General features: G+C 42.3%; 3 protein-coding genes across 5 annotated transcripts in view; all 3 read left to right on the top strand.

Moving 5' to 3' along the window:
• Positions 1-286: 286 nt before the first annotated feature.
• Positions 287-5,803, top strand: LOC112250231 (SH3 domain-binding glutamic acid-rich-like protein). 2 transcript variants are annotated; one of them, XM_024420196.2, is made up of 5 exons: positions 287-439; positions 606-745; positions 3,085-3,270; positions 4,991-5,071; positions 5,379-5,803. In XM_024420196.2, exons 2-5 carry the CDS (start codon positions 701-703, stop codon positions 5,412-5,414), a joined length of 348 nt encoding a protein of 115 aa, XP_024275964.1. In that variant the 5' UTR covers positions 287-439; positions 606-700; the 3' UTR covers positions 5,415-5,803. The 2 variants fall into 2 exon arrangements, with proteins under 2 accessions (XP_024275964.1, XP_024275963.1); XM_024420195.2 differs by having other exon boundaries at positions 290-745.
• Positions 5,804-6,012: 209 nt separating this feature from the next.
• On the top strand, positions 6,013-8,112 carry LOC112251723 (TLR adapter interacting with SLC15A4 on the lysosome-like). The gene is made up of 3 exons (XM_024422678.2): positions 6,013-6,143; positions 6,419-6,556; positions 6,718-8,112. The coding sequence occupies exons 2-3, from the start codon at positions 6,427-6,429 to the stop codon at positions 7,392-7,394; spliced, it is 807 nt and encodes a 268-aa protein (XP_024278446.1). The 5' UTR covers positions 6,013-6,143; positions 6,419-6,426; the 3' UTR covers positions 7,395-8,112.
• A 1,869-nt stretch (positions 8,113-9,981) lies between these two features.
• LOC112250232 (connector enhancer of kinase suppressor of ras 2-like) overlaps positions 9,982-22,990 on the top strand; it is a 57,212-nt gene continuing 44,203 nt past the window's right edge. For both annotated transcript variants that reach the window (XM_024420198.2, XM_024420197.2), the window contains exons 1-4: positions 9,982-10,364; positions 19,093-19,256; positions 22,172-22,374; positions 22,647-22,734. In XM_024420198.2, coding sequence (XP_024275966.1) covers positions 10,298-10,364; positions 19,093-19,256; positions 22,172-22,374; positions 22,647-22,734 — 522 coding nt within the window. In that variant the 5' untranslated portion in view covers positions 9,982-10,297. The remainder of the gene's footprint in view (positions 10,365-19,092; positions 19,257-22,171; positions 22,375-22,646; positions 22,735-22,990) is intronic.

Genomic DNA, 22,990 nt, shown 5'->3' with positions numbered 1-22,990 from the left:
TATAATCAAATACATGAAAACGTGGTAATTTACTATATTTGTAAAATTATATTCGTGGATTTATTCGTGGACCTGATGCCTTTTAATGAAGGTTTTCGATTGCGTTTTCAAAATCGAAAACCTTCGTGAAAGCCATTGGATGTAAATTAATCCACGAATATGAATATCATGTTACATATATCTTAAATTACCATATTTTCATGAATTTGATTATATAAGCATGACGCCCATGCAAAAACAGTTTTACACCAGGAAGTAGGCAGGACGTTCATAGGGTATAATCACCCGGATTTTTCATAGGCGTATTGTATTCTCTTTTCAGACAGTATATAGTATATAATAGTTAGAAGGTTATGAGCCTATTACTATATTTTCCTTATGTCTGAGCACATCTATTAGCTTTATTTCAATTATTTGAATTGAAATTCTTGAAAAATATGTGAGGAGCATTTATTACTTATTTATAGACTATATGAATAGGATAACAAAATATTAACATAGTCAAATGTATTTGAAAATGCATTTAGAAAGCACTACAATATATAGTTTGAACTATTCCCAATTGTTTTCAGAGATCTGATTTCCATCTGTTGTTACGGTGTTAGAGAGCGAGAGAGAGAGAAAGAGAGAGAGAGAGGGAGATCATTTGGAGACGTCGGTGCTTTGCTCACTTGGGTTTTGGGGAGTGAACCAAACAGCCATGGTAATAAAAGTCTTCATAGCATCATCCTCTGGATCGACAGCGGTAAGAAATCTTGAGTATTGAGTAAGCCTTATAGCATATTGACCGTTTATGTTCATTTTCTTGGCAAATTCAAAGTATTTGCATTAGGTGTTTCGGGCTCCTACAAATGAGCTATTGTGTTGTAGCTATACAGACTCTATCATATTAAATGTATTAAGCTCTATGGAAATGATCTTTCTTTTGAAAGTTGTGCAAGTTGTGCATGGGATGTCCCGAGCAATAGGGTAGAAGCTGGGACTGACAGCTGCACAAATACATTCGTTTCTATAGTATTCTCATGCATGACAATGCATAGGCTATTGTAATTAACCCAAAACAATGATTTGATAAAGAGGGCCTTCAATTTGGGAGATATTGATTTGTCATATGACTATTATTATATTCATTTGTATATATTGTTAATTTAGTGTTAACACAAAACTATGATTGTATTGTATCTAAAATGCATTTACAGCACAGTATAAAATCAAAAGAGGATACATAATCACATATTCATTGTCTGTGAGAGTAGCAGTCTCTTACTCCTGCTCAACCCCCTCTGTGTAGGAAGGTTTTTATGAGTGAGCATGCAGACACAAGAATGTTTAGGTAAAGCACTTGGTTAAACAGATCAGATTTTTTCATGCAACTGTTTTCGTCCAAATGGCCTTGTGGTGAGGGTTAGGGGTCAAACTTAACTAGACTCTACCATCAGATGTTGACTCCTCCACCACAACCTTCCTCCATTTTCCTGTTTCCTGTGTGCCACCACTCCTTCCCTACATACTGCAAAACAACACGCCTAGACTAAAGGACCATTGCCAGTGGTGTTCTGTGCCAGAACAGCTGGACAGGATCAGTCTTTGGACATGTGAACTTCATACCTCACCCAATTGCATCACTCTCTAAAGAATGGTGAGGGTGGCTGAATCAGGCAAAGAGCACAATGGCTACAGAACGACTGCCTCAGCTAACCTCTGAAATATCTGGTCTGAAACAACGGATATTATTGCTTACTGTGAATTTGCAAGTCAAAACCATGACTATACAGAAATGTTGCCTATACAGGATTTTCTAGACAGGCTTCTATGTGCAGTGCAAAGTTTAGACAGAACAGAAGAGGTTGCAAGGGAACACTGGGCTCTCCTCCTACTGCCATATTTGGTCTGTGCCTGTCTTCTGAGCTGATCCTTGTTGTACAGAGGCCTTATTGGGTCCGTCTCAGTCCCCAGGCTCTCCTGTAGAATGCAGCCCAGCTGCAGAGGCTCTGCAAAGTGAATAGAGGCTTATCTCCCCATACTCCACCCTTTATTACACATCAAAACAGTATTATTATTGTATGTTTATTACTAGGGATGCACCGATATGACATTTTTGGCCGATATCCTATATTTTCCTTGCCAAAAAAACGGTAACGATAACCAATATTTACAATTTTAGTGGTCTTTTAAGCATTCTAGTACAGTTAAATAGTTACACACACATGGACGCAGAGGTCTAAGGCACTGCATCTCAGTGCGAGAGTTATCACTACAGTCCCTGGTTCGAATCCATGGGAGTCCCATAGGGCGGCTCACAATTGGCCCAGCGTCGTCTGAGTTTGGCCGGGGTAGGCCGTCATTGTAAATAACAATTTGTTCTTAACTGACTTGCCTAGTTAAATAAAGTTTAAACACACCCACCACACTGACCAAAAAGTTATTTTGTTAGCATTTACGTATGTCCCCATTACCAGTAAAACATAATCAAAACCACCGAATCACTTGTTCAAAGCCTTGAGTACTTTTGCAAGTTTTAACTCCACGGTCTGTGTGGGCAGTTTTGTTGAGCAGGCGTTTCAATGCCATGACAGAGTGTATCACGTCTGCTGCAGACGCAGTTGATGAGCTTATTTCTCCAGTCAGTTGTTCGAATGGAGCTAGGAGAGTGTTCATGTTTCCAAGTTTCAAACATGTTCTCAAATGCCATTGAAATGACAGTGCCGGTATGAGAACCAGCACATTTTTGAGCATGCAATACAGCTTTCCTCAGTACGAAATACTTATCGACCCACTGACTGATAATGAATTCCATTATCTTGCCATTTGTTTACTTGTTGGAATTGTGCGCTTAGTATTTTTCTGCTTTTGTTCTGTGTAGCACTGTATTTTGTGGCGTCATTACGTCATCTACCTACGTTATATAGTTGTGCACGTCAGCTTTGACATCGGTTTTGCACATCAGCGTTAAACTGATCGGGCTGATGCCGATGTTGCCATTTTTAGCTAATATTGGCCGATTCCGATATGCTCACTGATATACTGTGCATCCCTAATTATTATATTACCTAATTATATATCTCATCTCCTTTCTTCCTGTAGATTAAGAAGCAGCAGCAAGACATAATGGGTTTCCTAACTGTCAACAAGATTGACTTTAAGGAGTGTGACATCGTAACTAGTGAAGAAAACAGGAAATGGATGAGGGAGAACGTACCTGAGGACTTCCGACCAATGACGGGGGTCCCCCTGCCTCCACAGATATTTAATGAAGAACATTACTGTGGGGTGAGTGTTGTACTGTACTGACACCTTCACAGTGTAGTGAAGCTTACAGTCTGAAGCTGATGAGAGGTCAAAGGACAGACAGTATGCTAGCAACTGCATAGTAAAGAAAAGTATGCTTTGATAAGCAAAAGTGCCTGGTTTATATTTTTTCTGTTCTAATTTAAGGTAGACATTCTCAACGTACTCTTTGAGAATATTGCAGCCTGGTACCTTTGTAGCAATTTGTGTAATAATGATAAATAATAATACATTTTATTTTAAGGGCTTTTCACGACACCCAAAGTTACTTTACAAACACAAGAACATCAGCAGGGTAAAAAAAGCTATAAAATCATGTATTCAAATAATTAAGAATATGAATATACCCAACATTAGGAAAACCTTCCTAATATTGAGGTGCACCCCCCCCCCCTCCTTTTTGCTCTCAGAACAGCCTCAATTCGTTGGGTACGGACTCTACAAGGTGGCGAAAGTATTCTACAGGGATGCTGGCCCATGTTGACTCTAATGCTTTCCACAGTTGTGTCAATTTGGTTGGATGTCCTTTGGGTGGTGGACCATTCTTGATACACATGGGAAACTGTTGAGTGTGAAAAACCCAGCAGGTTGCAGCTCTTGACACAAACCGGTGTGTCTGGCACCTACTACCATCCCCCTTTCAAAGGCACTTACATATTTCTTCTTGCCCATTCACCCTCTGAATGGAACACATACACATGCCATGTCTCAATTGTCTCAAGGCTTAAAAATCCTTCTTTAACCTGTCTTTTCCCCTTCATCTACACTGATTGAAGTGGATTTATCAAGTGACCTCAATAAGGGAACATAGCTTTCACCTGGATTCACCTGGTCAGTCTATGTCATGGAAAAAGTAGGCACTCTTAATGTTTTGTACACTCAGTGTATAAAAGTATACTAAACATAAGCACAGACTAACCAGGGAGGTGAACTAGACAGAGGATAAAAGCTAAGACAACAGAGTGTCCGGGTAAGCCTGTGTGAAGAGGTGTGTCTTTAGTGTGGATTTGAATATGTGTATGGATTGTGAGGTTCTGACATGGAGAGGGAGGGAGTTCCAGAGTTGGGGAGCTGCCCTGCCCTGCTAAAAGCCTGGTCTCCCATGGAGCGGAGCCTGGTGTAAGGGAGGGTGAGGAAGCCGGTGACAGAGGAGCGCAGTGAACAGATTGGGTGGGAGTGTAGGGGTGCAGGAGGACAGTAATGTATGTTGGCGCCAGTCCATTGAGTGCTTTGTAGGTGAGCAATTTGAAGATGATCCTACATTGAACTGGGAGCCAGTGGAGTTTGATGAGGGTGGGGGGGACTCATGCAGCTGTATTTTGAATATGTTGAAGTCTGTCCAGTGTTTTGGAGGGGAGTCTGAATGGCGTTGCAGTAGTCCATGCGTGATAAATCAAAGGCGTGAATGAGGGTTTCAGCAGCGGGGTCAGTGAGAGAAGATCTGAGTTGTGAGATGGTTTGAGGTGGAAGAAGGCTGCCTTGGTGATGTTCCAGATGTGGGGTTCAAATGACAGAGTTGGGTCAAATGTAACACTAAGGTTCCTGACAGTGGAGTTGGAGTGGATTGTGCAGCCGTCTATTGTCATGTTGAGTTGACCCAGTCTCTTGATGACGGAGTTGCGGTCCATGAGCATGATCTCTGTTGTAATAACTTTCTGAAACATACTTAGTGAGACAGCTACCTTTTGTATTGTCGTTGCAGAATTACGAGGCCTTCTTTGATGCCCGTGAGGAGCATGCAGTGTATGCATTCTTGGGCCTAACAGCCCCTCCAGGCTCCAAGGTAAAGACCAAGGCCTTATGGACATACTACGTCTGTCAAAACCACACACAGAGGACCATACTCATGTGCAAGTTACCTGTCCATCTATTTTGAATGATTGCTTGTTTCTGCTACTACCATGTATTTCACAGCTCTGTTGCCAAACAGAGGCAATGAAGGATGACCTGCAGGTCCAGACTGTTCTGTTGGCAACTGTAAAAATTGTTCCTGTGAAATTACATACACCTTTTGGTGGAAGCATAATTACAATTGGTCTCAACCCTGGTGTTGCATCATTTTCTTAGCACTGTTTTCATACCACCCACAGGAAGCAGAGGCCTTGGCTGGACTGGAGCAACAGTAGCCACATGGTTTTGATTAGCAGACCACAGTGCCCTCTCCTGTCATCCTCCATTCAGCTCTACAGCAGCTTGCCACTACTCGTCTGGAAAACGTCTTCTCAGACCAATCATAGCGCTTTATTTTGTTGTGAAAGGTAATCAGAATGGTATCAAATTGACCAAATGTTGTGTTTTTTGACAATGTCTTTAAAGTGGTGACCTTGTACTGTTACAATAGTTCAAGTCAATGCTGGGCAGTATCCCATGTTCAATATCATATTGAAATCAAGGCAGAATGAGTGCCCAAATACTTGGAATTTAGTAGATGACAAAGACATGCTTTGCACATATGAGAATATTTAATTCAATGAGATATTTTTCATGTTTGATAATAAAAGTGTTACTTTTACTACTCAGTCTCTCTTATTCTTACCCAGTTTCCTTGTTATTCTTGTTTAGCTCAAATTAACATTGCAAAGAATACTGTTGTCACATAATTGTTTCAGTTCTCCTTACATTCTAAATGGAATGTCACACCACAGAAGGCAGAAGCTGAAAAGCAGGGGCAGTGAGTGTTCTAATTTTATTTCTAACAATGCTTCCTGTTTTTGACATTTGCTACTCAGAAGCTCAGTACAATTAGGGACAGCACATTACCGTGGCTGCTCACCAGTTAGAGAAATCTGTAGCTAATTTATAAACCTTGTATTAGTGGACAGACTAAAGGAACACCATCTATTATAAAAACAGAGGTAGGGATATTGTCAGTATCTGTCATGTGTTTTATACTATTTTATGTTTTATGTGACCTGGCAAGAGAATCTAAATATTTATTTATCTTTCGAACCTGATAGACTATGTCATGCTAACATGATTATTTGGGGTGGTTTCCTGGAACCAGATTAATGCTAATCCTGTAATACAATCTATGGAGAATCACAATTGAAATTGCTAGTTGAATTGAACAATTGCTAGTTGGTGTGGTTTACTGCTATGTTGTATTGAGACAATTTGCACTGTTATGTAGTGGTTGTCATGTTGGGAGAAGCCTTCATCAGAGTCTTCAGGTACAGGGAAGAGGATTGTGACCCCCATTCCACAAAGGCTCAGGAACATCCACCACATCCTGCCCCCAATATAATTCTGACCCCAGTTTCAATGTCAGGTAAGCATTTGGGATTTGTCTGAAATGCTGCATGTCTTTCTGGATCAGTAGAATATGCTTTATCTTACAATGTTCATATATGATGAGTATGATGTTTTATAATTGTTTTCATTTTTTATTGCCATATTTTTAAATGTGCTTCTGGTGTATTGACTGCATAGGAAACATGGAAGGTCTGGTGCAGTCTGATCCTAGAGTGACAACCAGGCTCAGTGATGCCCTCACCATCCCCAATAGCCACTGTGATGACTATGGTGACCTGGAGCTCTATCGCTCCTGGTGCTGCACCACCTTCTGCAAAGACTACCCCGACCTGCAGCTCAGAGGGGACCATGTGGGAAACAGGAGCTCAGAGAGCCCGCGGCTGGAGAATGAGGGGTTCGAAGGACCACTTCTTCAATCTCAGGACCTGGGAGAGCTGGAGGCCTTGGAACCCACAGGGCCTGTGGAGCCTAAGGTGCAGGTGGAGTCCCAGCCCCTGCAGGATGAGGGTTGCCTGGTCATGGACAGCAGCATCATCACCCTGAACAGGGAGCCTCTATCCAATTCCATGCTGAATGGCTATCTGGAGAGTAAGCTGCTGGAGGTGTACAGACAGCACATGCAGGACAGCCTGGCCCGGGGCAGCTCTCCCCTGGTCCAGACACCTCCCCAGGGCCTGATACCAGCCCCAGTAATGCAGCTCAGCCTGCATCTCTGTCAGGACCATGGCCTGGACTCCAGTACGGCCCAGAGCATCGTCATCCACTACCTTAGCACATACACCGTGGCTAGCTCCCACTTCAGCTCCCCCAACCTGCGCATCTCCAACCCTGAGCCTAGAAGAAAGCCCACCTGACTGAAACCAGCAGTAGTTTCACTTTGTCCTCCAACTAACATACTTGAGAATGGTCTACAGTTTTAGTTTCGTTTTCTCTGTACTGAATCTGTATACTTAGTGGTCAGTTGTATTGCATTCGGTTCAATAGGTAAATTAAATTGATAGTTTGGGATGGAGATCCCTTCATTTTGTTGAATTGTTAGAAGAAATATCTTTAGAAAATGCCACAATGTCCATAATATCTACTTCATAAATGCAACCAGTTCCTATAATGTAATACTTGGGAGCCTGAGACAATCCCAAGCTTTCAATTTGAAGGACAAAGAGGAGACAAACTGTAAGGTGAGGGATAACTTAGTCCTTGTAAGCATCTTGGTTCTTGTTTCTGAGAAATGATTCCTCACAGATATTGCAAATCTGAAATTATATTGTCATAACCACAGACTATTACTAAACAGTAAAAAATTGCTATTTTGCTATCTTGGTTGTCAGAAAGAGTTGGAAAATATTGACACCTGCTGTCATACATAAACATTGCATGTTAACTGCAAGTGTCACATAACATTTTGACAAGAAAACACATTACACACATCGGTGTCCGATCAACATATCAAGCTCTGCCAAATTTGAAACGCTTTTTAATCTTAGATGCAACTGACTGAATAGAATACATGAATATGCTAAAGCACTGAGCTATTGCCGCCATGTCTTGTGGAGAATAAACTGGCCATTTGAATGGGTAGTGAAATTGACTACACTAAGTGTACAAAACATTAAGAACACCTTCCTACTATTCAGGTGCACCCTCCACCCCCCTTTGCCCTAAGAACAGTCTCAATTCATTGGGGCATGGACTCTACAAGGTGTCGAATGCATTCCACAGGGATGCTGACCCATGTTGACTTCAATGCTTCCCACAGTTGTGTCAAGTTGGCTGAATGTCCTATTGATGCTGGACCTGTCTTGAAACACACAGGGAACTGTTGAGTGTGAAAAACCCAGCAGCGTTGCAGTTCTTAACACAAGCCGGTGCGCCTTGCACCTACTACCATACCCTGTTCCAGGGCACTAAAATCTTTTTTCTTGCGCATTCACCCTCTGAATGGAACACATACACATGCCATGTCTCAATTGTCTCAAGGCTTAAAAATCCTTATTTAACCTGTCTCCTCCCCTTCATCTACACTGATTAAAGTGGATTTAACAGGTGATACTAATAAGGGATCATAGTTTTCACCTGGTCAGTCTATGTCATGGAAAGAGCAGGTGTTCTTAATGTTTTGTCAACTCAGTATATAAAAGTATACTAAACATAAGGTGCATATCAGACACTTTCTGGTTTAGCCATGACAGGTTGTTATTTTACCTCTGAGGAGGCCTATCCATCTAGATCACTGTAAATCATATCAAGTGAATGACTCAGGTGGGTAGCTTCATTTCAGAAATCCCCCTCTTAGGCATCAAAGGCAGGGATGTATGACTGGCAAGGTTTATGTGAGTGTGACTATATGATAGCATGTGCTAGAAATGCATGCATTTTTATTTTAGATGGGTGCATCTAATGTGAAAACCAGTATCGAGTGACTTTAAGCATGGTTAGTATATGCTGCTTGGGAGAGGATTACCAGTAAACTGGTGTGTGTGGGGAGCAAGTGCCAATGCCACCACTTCACACCCTGTCGGGAGCCACTGGGTCATACACCAGTCAAGCCAAGGACTATTAGCATGGCACTGTTAGAGCAGCATAGGAGTGGGTAATGGTCAATGATTATGGTGCCCATGCCTCTGATAATTTACCAGAACCAAATGTTCATGTTTATGAATTTTGATGCCATTTTACACCATATAGTGAGACGTATGGGGAGACTTCAATAAAGATACAAGAAATGGGCAGATCTCCAAAGAGTTAGTAATAGGCTTAGCAGGGAAAGATGTCATCATCACCCAGCACAGTGAGGACTGAATTATTAACCATATCCTGGTGGGACTCAGTGGAATGAAGTTCGAGGGCCTGTAGTGATGTGTTGTGCAACAGAATCATGTAGTGTGCTCACACCATATATAGTTGATTGTAGTTGTAGTAGTTATTTTGGCTATAGGTCGATAAGTATCTACAAAATGTGTCTTTTCCATATAATAAAACATGGGAACATCAGAAAGAAATGATAAGCACATACCGCAGCATTTGTCATGATGTGGTTTTACAGTAACTGAGATATTTGTAACTAACTGAAAAAAAAGACTGTCATTCAATTGTCTCTTGCATGTTTTGTTTGAGTCATTACTTCAATGTAAATTGCAGGGTGACCCAGTTTTAATATCTCCCCCCATACAGCAAGCATCACTAGGTTTCTATTGGTTAAAACACAATGGCTTCGGTTCTGTTCCTACTCATATTGGTTGGAACTGGAAACAGTTAAGGGGGTGAACATATTCCTGATAAAAAAGGTTAAAAAAAATATAAGAATATGCTTAATTTTTTTGCCTTACGTTCAGCTGCCAATGTTTCTCTATAAAGGCATCAGGTAATTATATATTATTGCACCATTCCCTGTGTCTCTGGAATGAAGCATGTGATGCTGCGGTGTGCAGGGGAGGGAGGGGTTGAAAGACTTTCTCACTCAGAGAGAGACTCGCTTCTCTACACAGTACAGTGGGGTCGGCAGGTAGGCTACTGTTGAGTGTGTGTGTGTATGAGAGAGAGAGAGAGAGAGAGAAAGAGAGGCGGCTGAGTCGTTTCTGTGAGCGCGTGGACTGCACCATAGCATTCCGTACCCAGGATACTGTCACCAGCCATGCCTTTACCCAGTAAGGTGCACTTATGTTATTTGATCTCTGGTATACCGATGCAACATTTCTGATTTGCGACACCCGATTTTCATGCTCTATCAAGTCCTTGTTTGAAGGATTTGAAGACATCGATGATGGCCCTCGTGATGGAACCTATAAGCAAATGGACACCTAAGCAAGTGCTGGATTGGATGAAAGGTAATGATTATAAAACATGTTTCCTTTCATTTGCATGATGCTGACAGAATACATTTTGAAGCGACTAACATGGATATGTGTAAATTTGTTATATTTTATCTGAATACGTGGTTTAATAAATTGGGGCTGATTTGAGCTAAAACGCTGCTTTTCTTTGCATTGAAATATTGATCGTGTGCCATTTTGTGTATCCGACCCTGATGTAGAAGCGCGCTATTCAGTGTTTCCTAATTATCGCCCTGGCCTGATGTAGGCTACGCATTTGTAGAACACCAACCAGAGACTCAGACCAACTTATTATGCTACGTGTAAAGGTGTTCAACAGTCAGTTTACCTATAAAAGGTTCACATGTAGATTACCTCATACCATAAAGACTGCGTGCCCCCCTCTCTAACGCACACACACACACACACACACACACACACACACACACACACACACACACACACACACACACACACACACACACACACACACACACACACAGAGAGAGATTGAATAAGTGCTGGCATCAATTGAGGCGTTTGCAAAACTAGCACCATGGACAGCAAACCTACCTTATTTGATAATACGTTGACAGAGACTATGATTTACATTGCTACAAAAATCCACCATTGTGGGTAGTGATAAGGAACACATTGCAGGTTGCAAGCTAATCGAACTGGACAGCAGCTTTTGCAACCACAATTGTCAATTTCACCTTTAAGATATGCCTTAACTGAACTCAAAATGGTTGGTGTTACAATGTTCAGTGTGTTTTGAAGAGTTCTCCACTATCTGCCTTAACATTCATATTTCTATGAGAGAAAATATACCTACCTATAGTTGCTTTTATTATATAGTGTGGGCTAAGAGTACAGCTGAGGTGAAGTACCCCTTAGGTAAGACCAAGTGGATGACAAAACAATTGTTGCGCTACATTACCTGCCATAATCAGATTGTGTGTACTGTTATGTTAGTAGTGGCAGACTTCTGTCATTCTGGAGGTGAAACGCTAATTGACAACAAGCCTTCATTGGAAAGAAAGGTGAGCATGAGTAACTTAATGCTTATACATCCAAATGGTTGAATGACGATCAAAAGAAAGACCTTTTAGTTACTGTAACAACCAAACCCAAGTGAGATAGATCTGATCATGTTCTCTCTCACCAGGGCACAAGGATTTACTGTCATCCAACTAAAGAAGCTGTGATGTCAACCCAGACATGGGATATGTTTTCCCACATACAGTAGTTTCTGCCAGCCAAGTGTCAGTCCAGAAGTGCATAACCGTGCTTGCTTCTGGCGCTGCTGTCACAGATGTGTTTACAGCCTTCGCAGCAGGGCAGGGCTCGCCTACGGCACAACTTCTGTACAGCTGATACACAACACAACTGGAAGAACTTCCGTTCAGTCTCAAATTCTCCACCCTAAACACCATGGAAAGTGCATAAGCAAGGTGACATCTTTGTCATCTGTTATATTCAATGCTGTAGGCCAACGGATAACGCCAATACACAGCAAAATCTTGACAGTCTATAAGACTGGTAGAATACAACTGACATAAAGAACAGAGCCGGTCTAATATCTATCCTAAGGTCATTTGAGACAGAATGGTTGCTGATGTGCAATCTGAGACACAGAGAATGCTGATATGCAAGTTGATAAATGTCTTTGTGCTGCCACAGCTGCAAAGAATATCCACACCCTCTCCACACCGTAAACTGTGTGTTATTGGTTGCTTTTAATCTCTTGTTCTTGAGTGGTTTTTGAAAGGTGGCCAGTGGACACCATCATGAGGGGAAACTCTCACCTGATTTTCCCCAAAAAATGATCATTAGGGCAATAGAGATTCTATAATTGTGATTATGTAATTCTATAATAAGGGCTTTACACTCCTTGTTACAAAGAACATTGTCTCTATATTAGACACTACACACACAAGTAGGCACAGCATGGCACGCACACACACACACACACACACACTAACGCACCAGTTGAGGCATTCATGAAAAACTAGCACCATGGACAGCGAACCTGCCTTGGTTATGCATGCCTTGTATTCATACAACATTCCAACTTTGTGGACCAGGGTAGGGCAGTTGGCAAACTAATTGAACTGTACCTCATCTATTTCATAATCACAATTATCTGTGTGTGAGAGTAGGTTCAATGCCAATGAGAGTAAGAGGGAGGGACTGACCTGTTTTTGAGGGCATTGAGGACTCTGGATTATTCATTTGGGTAAAATGTCGATGTCATTTAGAATGAATACTATATACCTGTTGTATTTCATTCTGTGATAGGTCTGAGGGCAAAAATGAAGAAATATACTGCAAATAATTCACTTCTTCAAGGGGGCTTGCCTCTTGGTCACCAGGAAACTGTTGCCATGGAGCCTTGATAGCTAGAGGAAGGCAACAGAATGGAAATTCCACATGCGGCAAGCTATCAAATGAAAGCACCCTTACAAGAAAAGCATGAAAAAAAATTCAGATATGGAAAAAAAAAATGATGTGAAAGTTTCACGAGTCAGACACGTGGTTTTCGGAAAACAACGTTTCACATGTATCTTCACCTGAACAAATCACATGGAAAAAATGTCAAGTAGGAAAAACATAGCCTACGTATGATGTTTCACATACAGTCATTCGAAAAGTATTCAGACCCCTTGACTTTTTCCACATTTGTTATTCTAAAATTGATTAAATTGATTCCCCCCCTCATTAACCTACACACAAGACCCCATAATGACAAAGCAAAAACAGGTTTCTATTTTTCTAAAACTGAAATATTACATTTTCATAAGTATTCAGACCCTTTACTCAGTACTTTGTTGAAGCACCTTTGGCAGCGATTACAGACTTGAATTTTCTTGAGTATGATGCTACAAGCATGGCACACCTGTATTTGAGGAGTTTCTCACATTCTGTTCTGCAGATCCTCTCAAGCTCTGTCAGGTTGGATGAGGAGCATTGCTGCACAGCTATTTTCAGGTCTCTCCAGAGATGATTCGATTAGTTTCAAGTCCGGGCTCTGGCTGGGCCACTCAAGGACATTCAGAGACTTGTCCCAAAGCCTGTCCTGCATTGTCTTGGCTGTGTGCTCAGGGTCGTTGTCCTGTTGGAAGGAGAACCTACACCCCAGTCTGAGATCCTGAGCGTTCTGGAGCAGGTTTTCATCAAGGGTCTCTCTGTACTTTGCTCTGTTCATTTTTCCATCAAACCTGACTAGTCTCCCAGTCCCTGTCGCTGAAAAGCATCCCCACTGCATGATGCTGCCACCACCATGCTTCACCGTAGGGATGGTGTCAGGTTTCCTCCAGATGTGACGCTTGGCATTCAGGTCAAATAGTTCAATTTGGGTTTCATCAGACCAGAAAATTTTGTTTCTCATGGTCTGAGAGTCCTTTAGGTGCCTTTTGGGAAATTCCAGGCGGGCTCACATGTGCCTTTTACTGAGAAATGGCTTCCGTCTGGCCACTCTATCATAAAGGCCTGATCAGTGATGTGCTGCAGAGATGGTTGTTCTTCTGGAAGGTTTCCCATCTCCACAGAGGAATTCTAGAGCTCTGTCAGAGTGACCATTGGGTTCTTGGTCACCTCCCTGACCATGGCCCTTCTCCCCCGATTACTAAGTTTGGCCGGGCGGCCAGCTCTAGGAAGAGTCTTGGTGGCTCCAAACTTCTTCCATTTAAGAATGATGGAGGCCACTGTTTTCTTGGGAACTTTCAATGCTGCAGACATTTTTTGGTACCCTTCCCCAGATCTGTGGCTTGACACAATCCTGTCTCGGAGCTCAACAGATAATTCCTTCGACCTCATGGCTTGGTTTTTGCTCTGACATGCACTGTCAACTGTGGGACCATTGACAGGTGTGTGCCTTTCCAAATCATGTCCAATCAATTGAATTTACCACAGGTGATCTCCAATCAGGTTGTAGAAACATATCAAGGATGATCAATGGAAACAGGATGCACCTGAACAAGGCTGTAAATGTAACAAAATGTGGAAAAAGGGAAGAAGTCTGAATACTTTCCGAATGCACTGTAGTGGTCAGGATGTTGGCTGCTCCCATGGGAAACCTGTGATATTATATATTTCACATATTCTTTTTCAGCTGGATGGACATTAGTGCCCCGATCTCCCATGGGAGAAGCCAACATGTTGACCATTAGACCAAGAGGGACAATACCCATTATTGAAGTCGCCATGAGAAACCACTACTCTTTCATGTGCATTTTCCCATTTTAATGTCAAGTAGGGCTGTCAATTGATACAAAATATAATTGAGTTTATTGCAGTATTTGATGTGATTAATCATGACTAATTGCATATTGACATATTTGATTTGTCCAAAGTAACAGTAAGCAAAATCAGGTAAATTTATAAACACACTTTCTTTAACCTCACATTGTTTTTTTGTTGTTGTATAGATTATGTATCTTGGATGTTTTCAGTGAATTTTGAACACTTTCAGACAATGCAATAAAAAAGTGCGCAAAAATGACAAAAAGTGAACTTGAGTTAACTGTCAAGATAGCGCTAGTTTTAACATGGTAGCCCTTTACACATATATACGGGTTGAAAATTGCAGGTATGAGCACTGATAAACGTAGTTGCTGTACAGTGACATGCTTTAAATTACGTCAGAGTTCAGGCTCTTCACTTCACAGCGCTGTATGAGTTTTGACTAATGATGTGTATGAACCCTAGATTGCGTTGCTATGTATTGGCAATTGAGAGACGCTGAAAAGACAAGTCGGCCATATTGGTACTCCCAAGTAAGAGTAGTCCTCCATAGGAATGAATGGAATTACATGTATTTAAGTATTTATTTGCTGTACTGGGGACAGTAACATTAGTACTCTCAAAAAAAATGAAGGAATGTCATTTTTTATTTTTTTAAATGTTTAGCTAACATAATATAATTGAAAAGTTTGCATTACGTTTTCTGTAATAGAATACATGTGTCAAAAATGAATGTAGACATTCATAAATGCATTTATATAGCTTCCGAAATCTTTTTTTACAATGGAGTAGGAGTACCAAGGTGGCTGCGCAGTGATTTAAATACAGCGCCCCCTGTTAGTCATCCAGGGTTTATATACATCATTGGTTTTGACTGACAGCTGTTCTGAATTTGAGCATCGCACGCGACAAGAAGTAACCTCAATCCCTCCGGCTAATTGGGCAACTTTAGTAAATGTTTTGTTGTCTGAGTGAGGGAAATGTTGTAAATTAATAGAACTCTATGTACTTTGAAAGATGAGACGTTGAGGATTATAATAAATACCGCTTTGATGTCATACAAGCAAGCCAAAAACCTGACTAAATGTGCACTTCACATTTCCATATAATTCAATTCATGTCATTGTGATTATGTAATACTATGATTATGGCGTTACACTTCTTGTTACAAAGAACAGTGTCTATATATTAGACACTACACACACAGGTAGGCACAGCATGGCACGCACACACACACACCAATGCACCAGTTGATGCGTTCATGAAAAACTAGCACCATGGACAGCGAACCTGCCTTGGTAATACATGCCTTGCATTCATACTACGCTCCAACATTGTGGATCAAGGTAGGGCAGTTGGCAAACTAATTGAACTGTACCTAATCTATTTCATAACCACAATTATCTGTGTGTGAGAATAGGTTCAATGCCAATGAGAGTAAGAGGGAGGGACTGACCTGTTTTTGAGGGCATTGAGGACTCTGGATTATTCCCTTGGGTAAAATGCCAATGTCATTTTTGATCAACGTTTATGATCACTATGTTTGATGTAAAGTTACAAGGTGACATGGCGTCGTGCCCTGGCTTGTTTTGAACAGAATTAGCGTATGTTTGTATATTGTCAAGAACATTCGCAGAGGAACACACACCTGAATTCACTCATTACTCTTTTCAACACGCACCAAAATTACGATATTTCTCTGAATTGCCTTGTGAAAGAACAACACTGCAAGGTCGTATTTTATAACTTAGCTAGTCATTTTGGCAATACAATAAGCTTTCAAATGATGCCCACTTGACCCAGATTTATAATGGGCCATTTGTGGGTTGCGTAAACAACAAAAGTAATTGTATAATCGCGGGCATGCAGCGTTGTGTTCCAAACAAAACAACTACAAGTGTGCTTGCCCTAGTTCCTCAACGGTGCAGCTAGGAGATCTCAAAAAATAATCGTATAGTTGAAGACTCTTCTTTAAGTCATTAAAGTGCATTGAAATTACTTAGGAGAAATTACTTAGGAGCTGTGTGGCCACTTGGAGACACCAGTTAGTCCTCTCACTCAAACCCTTGTCATTTTTTTTGTCTTATGTTGCACCTATCCCACATTTTCCAGGAATATTCTTATCATGTTATTGCACGTATCCAGAGTATTTTCAGATTTCGTTAACAACAAATGCGGCGAAAAGTAGAGTGAATGTACAGTATAATATAATCAACAATGTAATGTTTGGATTCAGTCTTGTGTCAGGTGAACTGTTGTGTCCTCAACTTTGGTCTAATAATCTTCCTATAATCTCCAAACTGTTCCGTTTCAATGGCAAAAGTGCATATATAGATGGCAGAATTCAGATATGACGTCTTGTTTTGTCGGTATCTACTGAGTTTTTTGTTTAAGAAGAAATGTGTGGTAAATTCAGATATGACGTCTTGTTTTGTCGGTATCTACTGAGTTTTTTGTTTAAGAAGAAATGTGTGGTAAATGCATGTGGGCCTCCATCTTTATGTACCTCCGCTATTGCTACCATGCTTATGCAAATGCTTTTCAGATTTCTTCTGTGAAGAATCATTTCAGTTTAGTCCTATCCATATAGGCCAATTCCAACGAGTGTAAAGGGTTAAAGAGGATAAATACGGAGTTATTTTCTCTTCTTCTAACAGTCACTAACCAAGGTATGAAGAAGAGTAGCCTGCGGCTGCAACAGTAACACTCCAAATGAATGGCTCAGAAATCTTTTTAAAACAGTTAAGTTAACTTTTTACAGAATGGCATTACATACATTTCAATGCCATATGTGGAAACATTGCTACTGCAACATGTTAACACCACCTTTTCATGTTTGGTGAGTAACACTATTTGAACACCACATGTAAGTTTCCAAATGTGAAAGTTAGATTTTCACATGTGCTGGTTTCTTACATGTGAAACTACAAATGAGATTTTCACGTGATTGTTTTCTACTTGTTAAAATGCAATTCCATATGTGAAAGTGAGATTTTCACATGTGGAGTCTTCTAACATGTGAAACTGCAAATTTCACATGCACAACTGTAATTCTTTTTTTTTCTTCCATGTGAAGAGGTGGTGTTAACATGTGACCTTTAAATTTAATACATGTGAAAATATGACTTCACATGTGAAAACAGCTATTCCATATGTGAAACTGCAAACAAGACATGTGTCAAGGGCAGCCATTGATGATCATTACTGTATATGGATGCATGAACGTGCGTACGCACACACAAATGCACATGCATACACAAACAACCCCCACCCACACACACACACACACACACAAATGCACATGCATACACAAACCCCCACACACCCACACACACACACACACAAATGCACATGCATACACAAACAACCCCCCCCACACCCACACACAAGGCCATCAATTTCTATGTCAAGGCCACTGTGTGCTCAGAGAAACATTTCTTAGGACCCGTATTGAGCCTCGATTCTGTTACTTAGAATGAGGTCGGGGCAGCAGCACACAAGACGGCAAGACAAGTGTTCGCCACATACAAATAGGGAATATGGTTCAGATGATTTGCCTGACTATACAGACTGTATAGATCGAGGTCAGTATTGAATAGATGTACCCTGAGTCATCTGTATATGGCTCTGAATGTATCATCCTTTGATCTACCTAGGCAACATCAAGCTGGCTAATTTGGCCCCTGTTGAATGCCTGTGGCCATGGATGTGTGTGTGCTGGGCTTTGGTGTGTTGACATGGCCCAGCCGGTATGTGTAATGTGGGTCAGCTCTGTGCTGTGGCCTGCTCTGCTCCAATATGCTCTGTGGCTGGAGATGAGTCATCTCCCGGGAGCCATGGATGGATGCTGTGGTTGAAAGCCGAGACTCTGCTAGTCTGCTCTGCTGCTTTCTGGGCTCCTCTCTCTCTCTCTCTCTCTCTCTCTCTCTGTGCCGCCTGGCCCGATGTACATGGCTCCAACACAGAATGCTGCAGTGGGCTCTGTGTGTCTGTGTGGCTCTGCTGTGCTCTGATAAGGATGGCTTTAATACGCTGTGGTGAGAGTGGTTTATCTCCTAGACTAGTCCCGTTTCTCTCTTCCCCCGTTATGTTCTGCTCTACACAAAGAGCAGCTCAACTGGTAGACTGGTTCTGTTCAGTTCTCTGGAGTTGAAACGTGAATGGTTGAAAGCATGCTTCTGGTATTATGTAGGAATTAACACAAAAAATGACTGAATTGGAAAATGAGTTTTTAGAGTCAAAGTAGCCTGGTAGGGGTTACAAATCTTTTTTGTTACAGCAATTAGTCTGAATCTGCCAATCACACAGCACTTTATACAACTCTGTTATATTTATAGCTTTCATGGTATATTTCAAACTTAAATAATTAAAAATAAATCATCACAATCTGCATTCCATACACCTAGTGAATGAGTTAGATGTTGACAGTAAAGACATATTATTAGAACAAAGGTGTGCCTAACATAGATTCCCCCCTCATTGTGTGTCCCCCATGCAGGCCTGGATGACTGTCTGCAGCAGTACATTAAAAACTTTGAGAGGGAGAAGATCAACGGGGAGCAGCTTCTCCACATCACCCACCAGGAGCTGGAGGAGCTGGGGGTCACCCGCATCGGACACCAGGAGCTCATCCTGGAGGCTGTGGACCTACTCTGTGCCCTGGTGAGGAGTTCATCTAGACATGCAGGGCTGGAGTCAGGAGAGATGGTCAGGGCAAAGGGCTGTAGAGTTAGACCTCTTGTTTGCGGACATGACAGAATAACTTTACTATCGATGCCTTCCAGTGCAACCAAGCCAGTGCAGTCCAGTGCAACCAAGCCAGTTCTCCAACTAGAGAAACACGGTGGATGTGCAGGAGATGTCCAGCTAGCCTAGTTGCTAGATCTGTTTGTGCACCGTTTGAGAGACAAGGCATGACAGACAAGATTGAAGACAATAAAAGGTCAGTAGAAAGTGTCGCTTTATTATCTACAGCCGTCATCAGTGTTATCTGCTGAGTAACAAGGAGTAGAGGAGAGAGGCAGCAGCAGTGCTCAGTGACCAGGGCTAGAGAGGTAGAGCTGAGGCTAGGGCCAGAGTCGTGGCGATGATTTGTGTCCGTTGGAGCTAAAGGCTAATTCAGATTCATTGGTGAATTGTATCATTTTTTCCTAGATAGAGGTGGAGTGGGAGGAGACTGTGCTGATTAGTGGTGGAGCGGGAGGAGCCAAGGCTGATTAGAGGTGGAGTCTGGACTGGAGGTGGAGCGGGGGAGTCTGGGCTGACAGAGGTGGAGTGGGAGGAGCCTGTGCTTATAGAGGTGGAGGTGGATCCTGTGCAGTGGGAGGAGCCAAGGCTGATTAGAGATGGAGCGGGAGGAGTCAAGGCTGATTAGAGATGGAGCGGGTGGAGCCTGTGCTGATTAGAGGCGGAGCGGGAGGAGCCTGTGCTGTGTGCATCAGTAAGGGAGGCATGTAATGGGTGTCGTTAGTCTTGGTGTATGATGACTCATACAGAGAGAATCAGGCGTGGGCATGGGAAGTGCCCTGTTAGAGCGAGCTAAGAGCTCTGTATTAACTTGACTGATTCAGAGAGGGGCCACACAGCACACGTCCTCTCTGATGGGCTGAGGAAGTGTCTGATAATAGATCCATAGGCCTAGACAGCAGCAGCTAGGAGGGAGTGTGTGTGTGCGCGTGTGTGAGAGGCTGCCTGTGTGTGAGGTGTGTGTGGAGCTAGCTGAGGTTAGTGTGTGATTCCCTGTGACAGCGGCCTGCAGCAGAACATCATTAGAGTGCCTGGACTGCCTGAGACCCAACATCTCCACACAGACAACCACACACATGTAATCTGTGTCTGTTAATTAGATGGTCTGATGGGGGCTGCCTGGGTGTGTGTGTCAGAATGTGTGTGAATGTTGAGCAGAATGTTCCTCCTTTATGTTCACATAGGGGGCTGTAGTATAAGTTTGCGACTGTGTGAGCGTGTGTGTATGAGTCTGTGAACATGTGCATATGTGCTAAGACAGTATAGTGTGTGTTCTGCAACCCATCTCCATTATAGTGATGTGCTGTGATTATCATTGGATGCTGGGATATGTCCCCATTGATCCTGGCAAAGTGCACTACAACTGAACATTGCGTCACTCTGCTGAGAGGAGGCTGACATGAGTAATGACTGTACTGGAGGAGACCTACAGGTGGAGGGGACAGGAGAGACAGGACACGGACGTGGTTATGCACACGCACACACACACACACACACACTGCCTTATTAGTGGCCTGACCAAAACGGATGTATGCTGAATAGGTCTCAGTCCCTCTGCTCTGCTTGTGTAAGACAAGACTCTCTGCAGATCAATTGTTGAAATTAATTTATCTTTCCTGGGTTGATTATGTGAGTGTGATGGATTGAAAGACAATGCAGGCTTAGTGTCAGTGTGACCGCTGACTCACTTTGACATCAAACTGAGGGTCGGTTGTTGCTGGGAGTTAGATAATTGTTCATCAGTCGGCAGTGACCAGACAGACAGACAGACAGACAGACAGGGCTCTGCTGCTGAGTTGTTGATGTAATAGGGATTTTACTCCCACCAAATTACAAAAGACATTACAGCCATCAGAGGAAAGTGTCCCCTCCATGCAGTGACGCCTCTCTCTGCCTGAATGGCTCACTGAAAGGAAGGTAGCAGGGAAATGGCTGAGCTGGTCAGTACTCACCACCACCTAGCAGCATAATGGTGTGTTTCCTCTACAGTGGGTCGACTGCCAAGAACAAGGCCTTATTATTGTGCCGCTTAGCTTATTTGCATGGATGTACAGTGTAACATATTTAATTCTCCCCCGCCTTTTATCCCTTGTCATCCTCTGCATTGACGTAAATAGGTGACTAGCGATGGAGAAGCCCCCATAAAGAGCAGCCTGATCAGACAGCAGCACATTACTTTGATATTTTGAATGAAAGAGGAAAATCAATAAGGGAAGAAGAAGCTATGGAAACACTGGGCTTGTTGTAATTAAGAGTGACAAAGCCAGGAGTCACCATGGCAACTGGGCTGGGCTTAGCTACATTGTTGTGGGTTAGACAGGAAGGAGGTATTTCTCCATGGTGACAGTGACTAATGTTGAGTAGACACGGAGAATCAGAGACAACTATTCACACACAGGCACACATCTCTAACAGACACACTATTGTGACAACGAGTATGACAGATGAGTGGTCTTCATTGTGTCTATGATGAGGCAAGCATCCCTTTATGTTTACTTGAATAACTCTAGATCCAAAGGATAAAGCTGTCCACCTGGTTTGGTAGATAAATTAAGAGGGAAATCTGAGATTATCTGAGATTATGTGACTGAAGGGATTTGTCTCTATTTATCTCTGGCATTTAGATCTTATATGCACTATACATTTGCTGCAGCACTGTTCTGTATGAGCTTTCTAATACAAGTACTGAATATGTCAGTCACACCACAATGTCATTGCAAGTTAGTTATTTCTCCACGTGAACTTAATGTATCCACATTTGAACTTTAAAGTCAAACACTTCTTGGAGCATACTGGACCATGGTCTAAGGGTACTGTACACTCTGTTCCAGAACTACGGTCTGGAGACTGAGAACCTGCGTACCCTATCCCACAAGCTCAATGCCTCAGCCAAGAACCTGCAGAACTTCATCACAGGGAGGCGTCGAGGTGGCCATTATGATGGCCGGGCCTCACACAGGCTGCCCAACGACTTCCTCACCTCTGTGGTGGACCTCATCGGAGCAGCCAAGAACCTGCTGGCCTGGCTGGACAGGTGGGTGTTACATCTCAGCTTCGGGGGTTGAGATTGATGCATCGGAAGATCTCAGTTTTGTTAGACTTAGAGTAGTTTATTTTCCCCAGAGGAACTTCATTTGCGTATGCCTAATAGTTTATATTTGGTTCTCTTTCATTGTAAAGTTGTTGGGGAATGCAAGTAATGTCTTATGCAGAGATGTTTCTTTTTTATATCTCACAGACTGCTCTGCCCTCTCCTACCCTCTGATGTCTGATCCCTGCATATTGTACTTTCTTCCCTCTTGCCAGATCCCCATTTGTCAGTGTGACAGAGTACTCCTTACTGAAGAACAATATTGTTCAACTGTGCCTGGAGTTAACCACCATAGTACAGCAGGTGAGTTGTCCAGGGGTGGGTAAAGGTTAGGGAATTAATTAACTAGTTAGTGCATCAATATGTCTCTGACAGAACACTTGGCCATATACCTCCATTTTATAATTCTGTTAGTTTTGTCGGGAATAGATGAAGGCCGACTGAAAATAACTTTCCTGTTTTAAATACTCTCAAGAGACAGTCTGCCAACTAAATTCATTTCACTGCACTTGGGATACTTGCATCTGTCTCATCTGATAGGGGCTCAGTTTTATTTTAA

The sequence above is a fragment of the Oncorhynchus tshawytscha genome, linkage group LG30, assembly GCF_018296145.1.
Source record: "Oncorhynchus tshawytscha isolate Ot180627B linkage group LG30, Otsh_v2.0, whole genome shotgun sequence".
Taxonomy (NCBI): domain Eukaryota; kingdom Metazoa; phylum Chordata; class Actinopteri; order Salmoniformes; family Salmonidae; genus Oncorhynchus; species Oncorhynchus tshawytscha.
Note: the sequence above shows the minus strand (reverse complement) of the source record. Positions and strands in the feature narration are given on the sequence as shown.

What these genes read in the sequence shown, in the direction of transcription:
- LOC112251723 (XM_024422678.2), top strand. Translation starts at nt 6,427, where the DNA reads ATGTTGGGAGAAGCCTTCATCAGAGTCTTCAGGTACAGGGAAGAGGAT. An exon ending in GACCCCAGTTTCAATGTCAG is followed by an intron (nt 6,557 to 6,717) that starts GTAAGCATTTGG and finishes TTGACTGCATAG; the next exon opens with GAAACATGGAAGGTCTGGTG.
- LOC112250231 (XM_024420196.2), top strand. Translation starts at nt 701, where the DNA reads ATGGTAATAAAAGTCTTCATAGCATCATCCTCTGGATCGACAGCG. An exon ending in ATGAAGAACATTACTGTGGG is followed by an intron (nt 3,271 to 4,990) that starts GTGAGTGTTGTA and finishes TTGTCGTTGCAG; the next exon opens with AATTACGAGGCCTTCTTTGA. An exon ending in CAGCCCCTCCAGGCTCCAAG is followed by an intron (nt 5,072 to 5,378) that starts GTAAAGACCAAG and finishes TACCACCCACAG; the next exon opens with GAAGCAGAGGCCTTGGCTGG.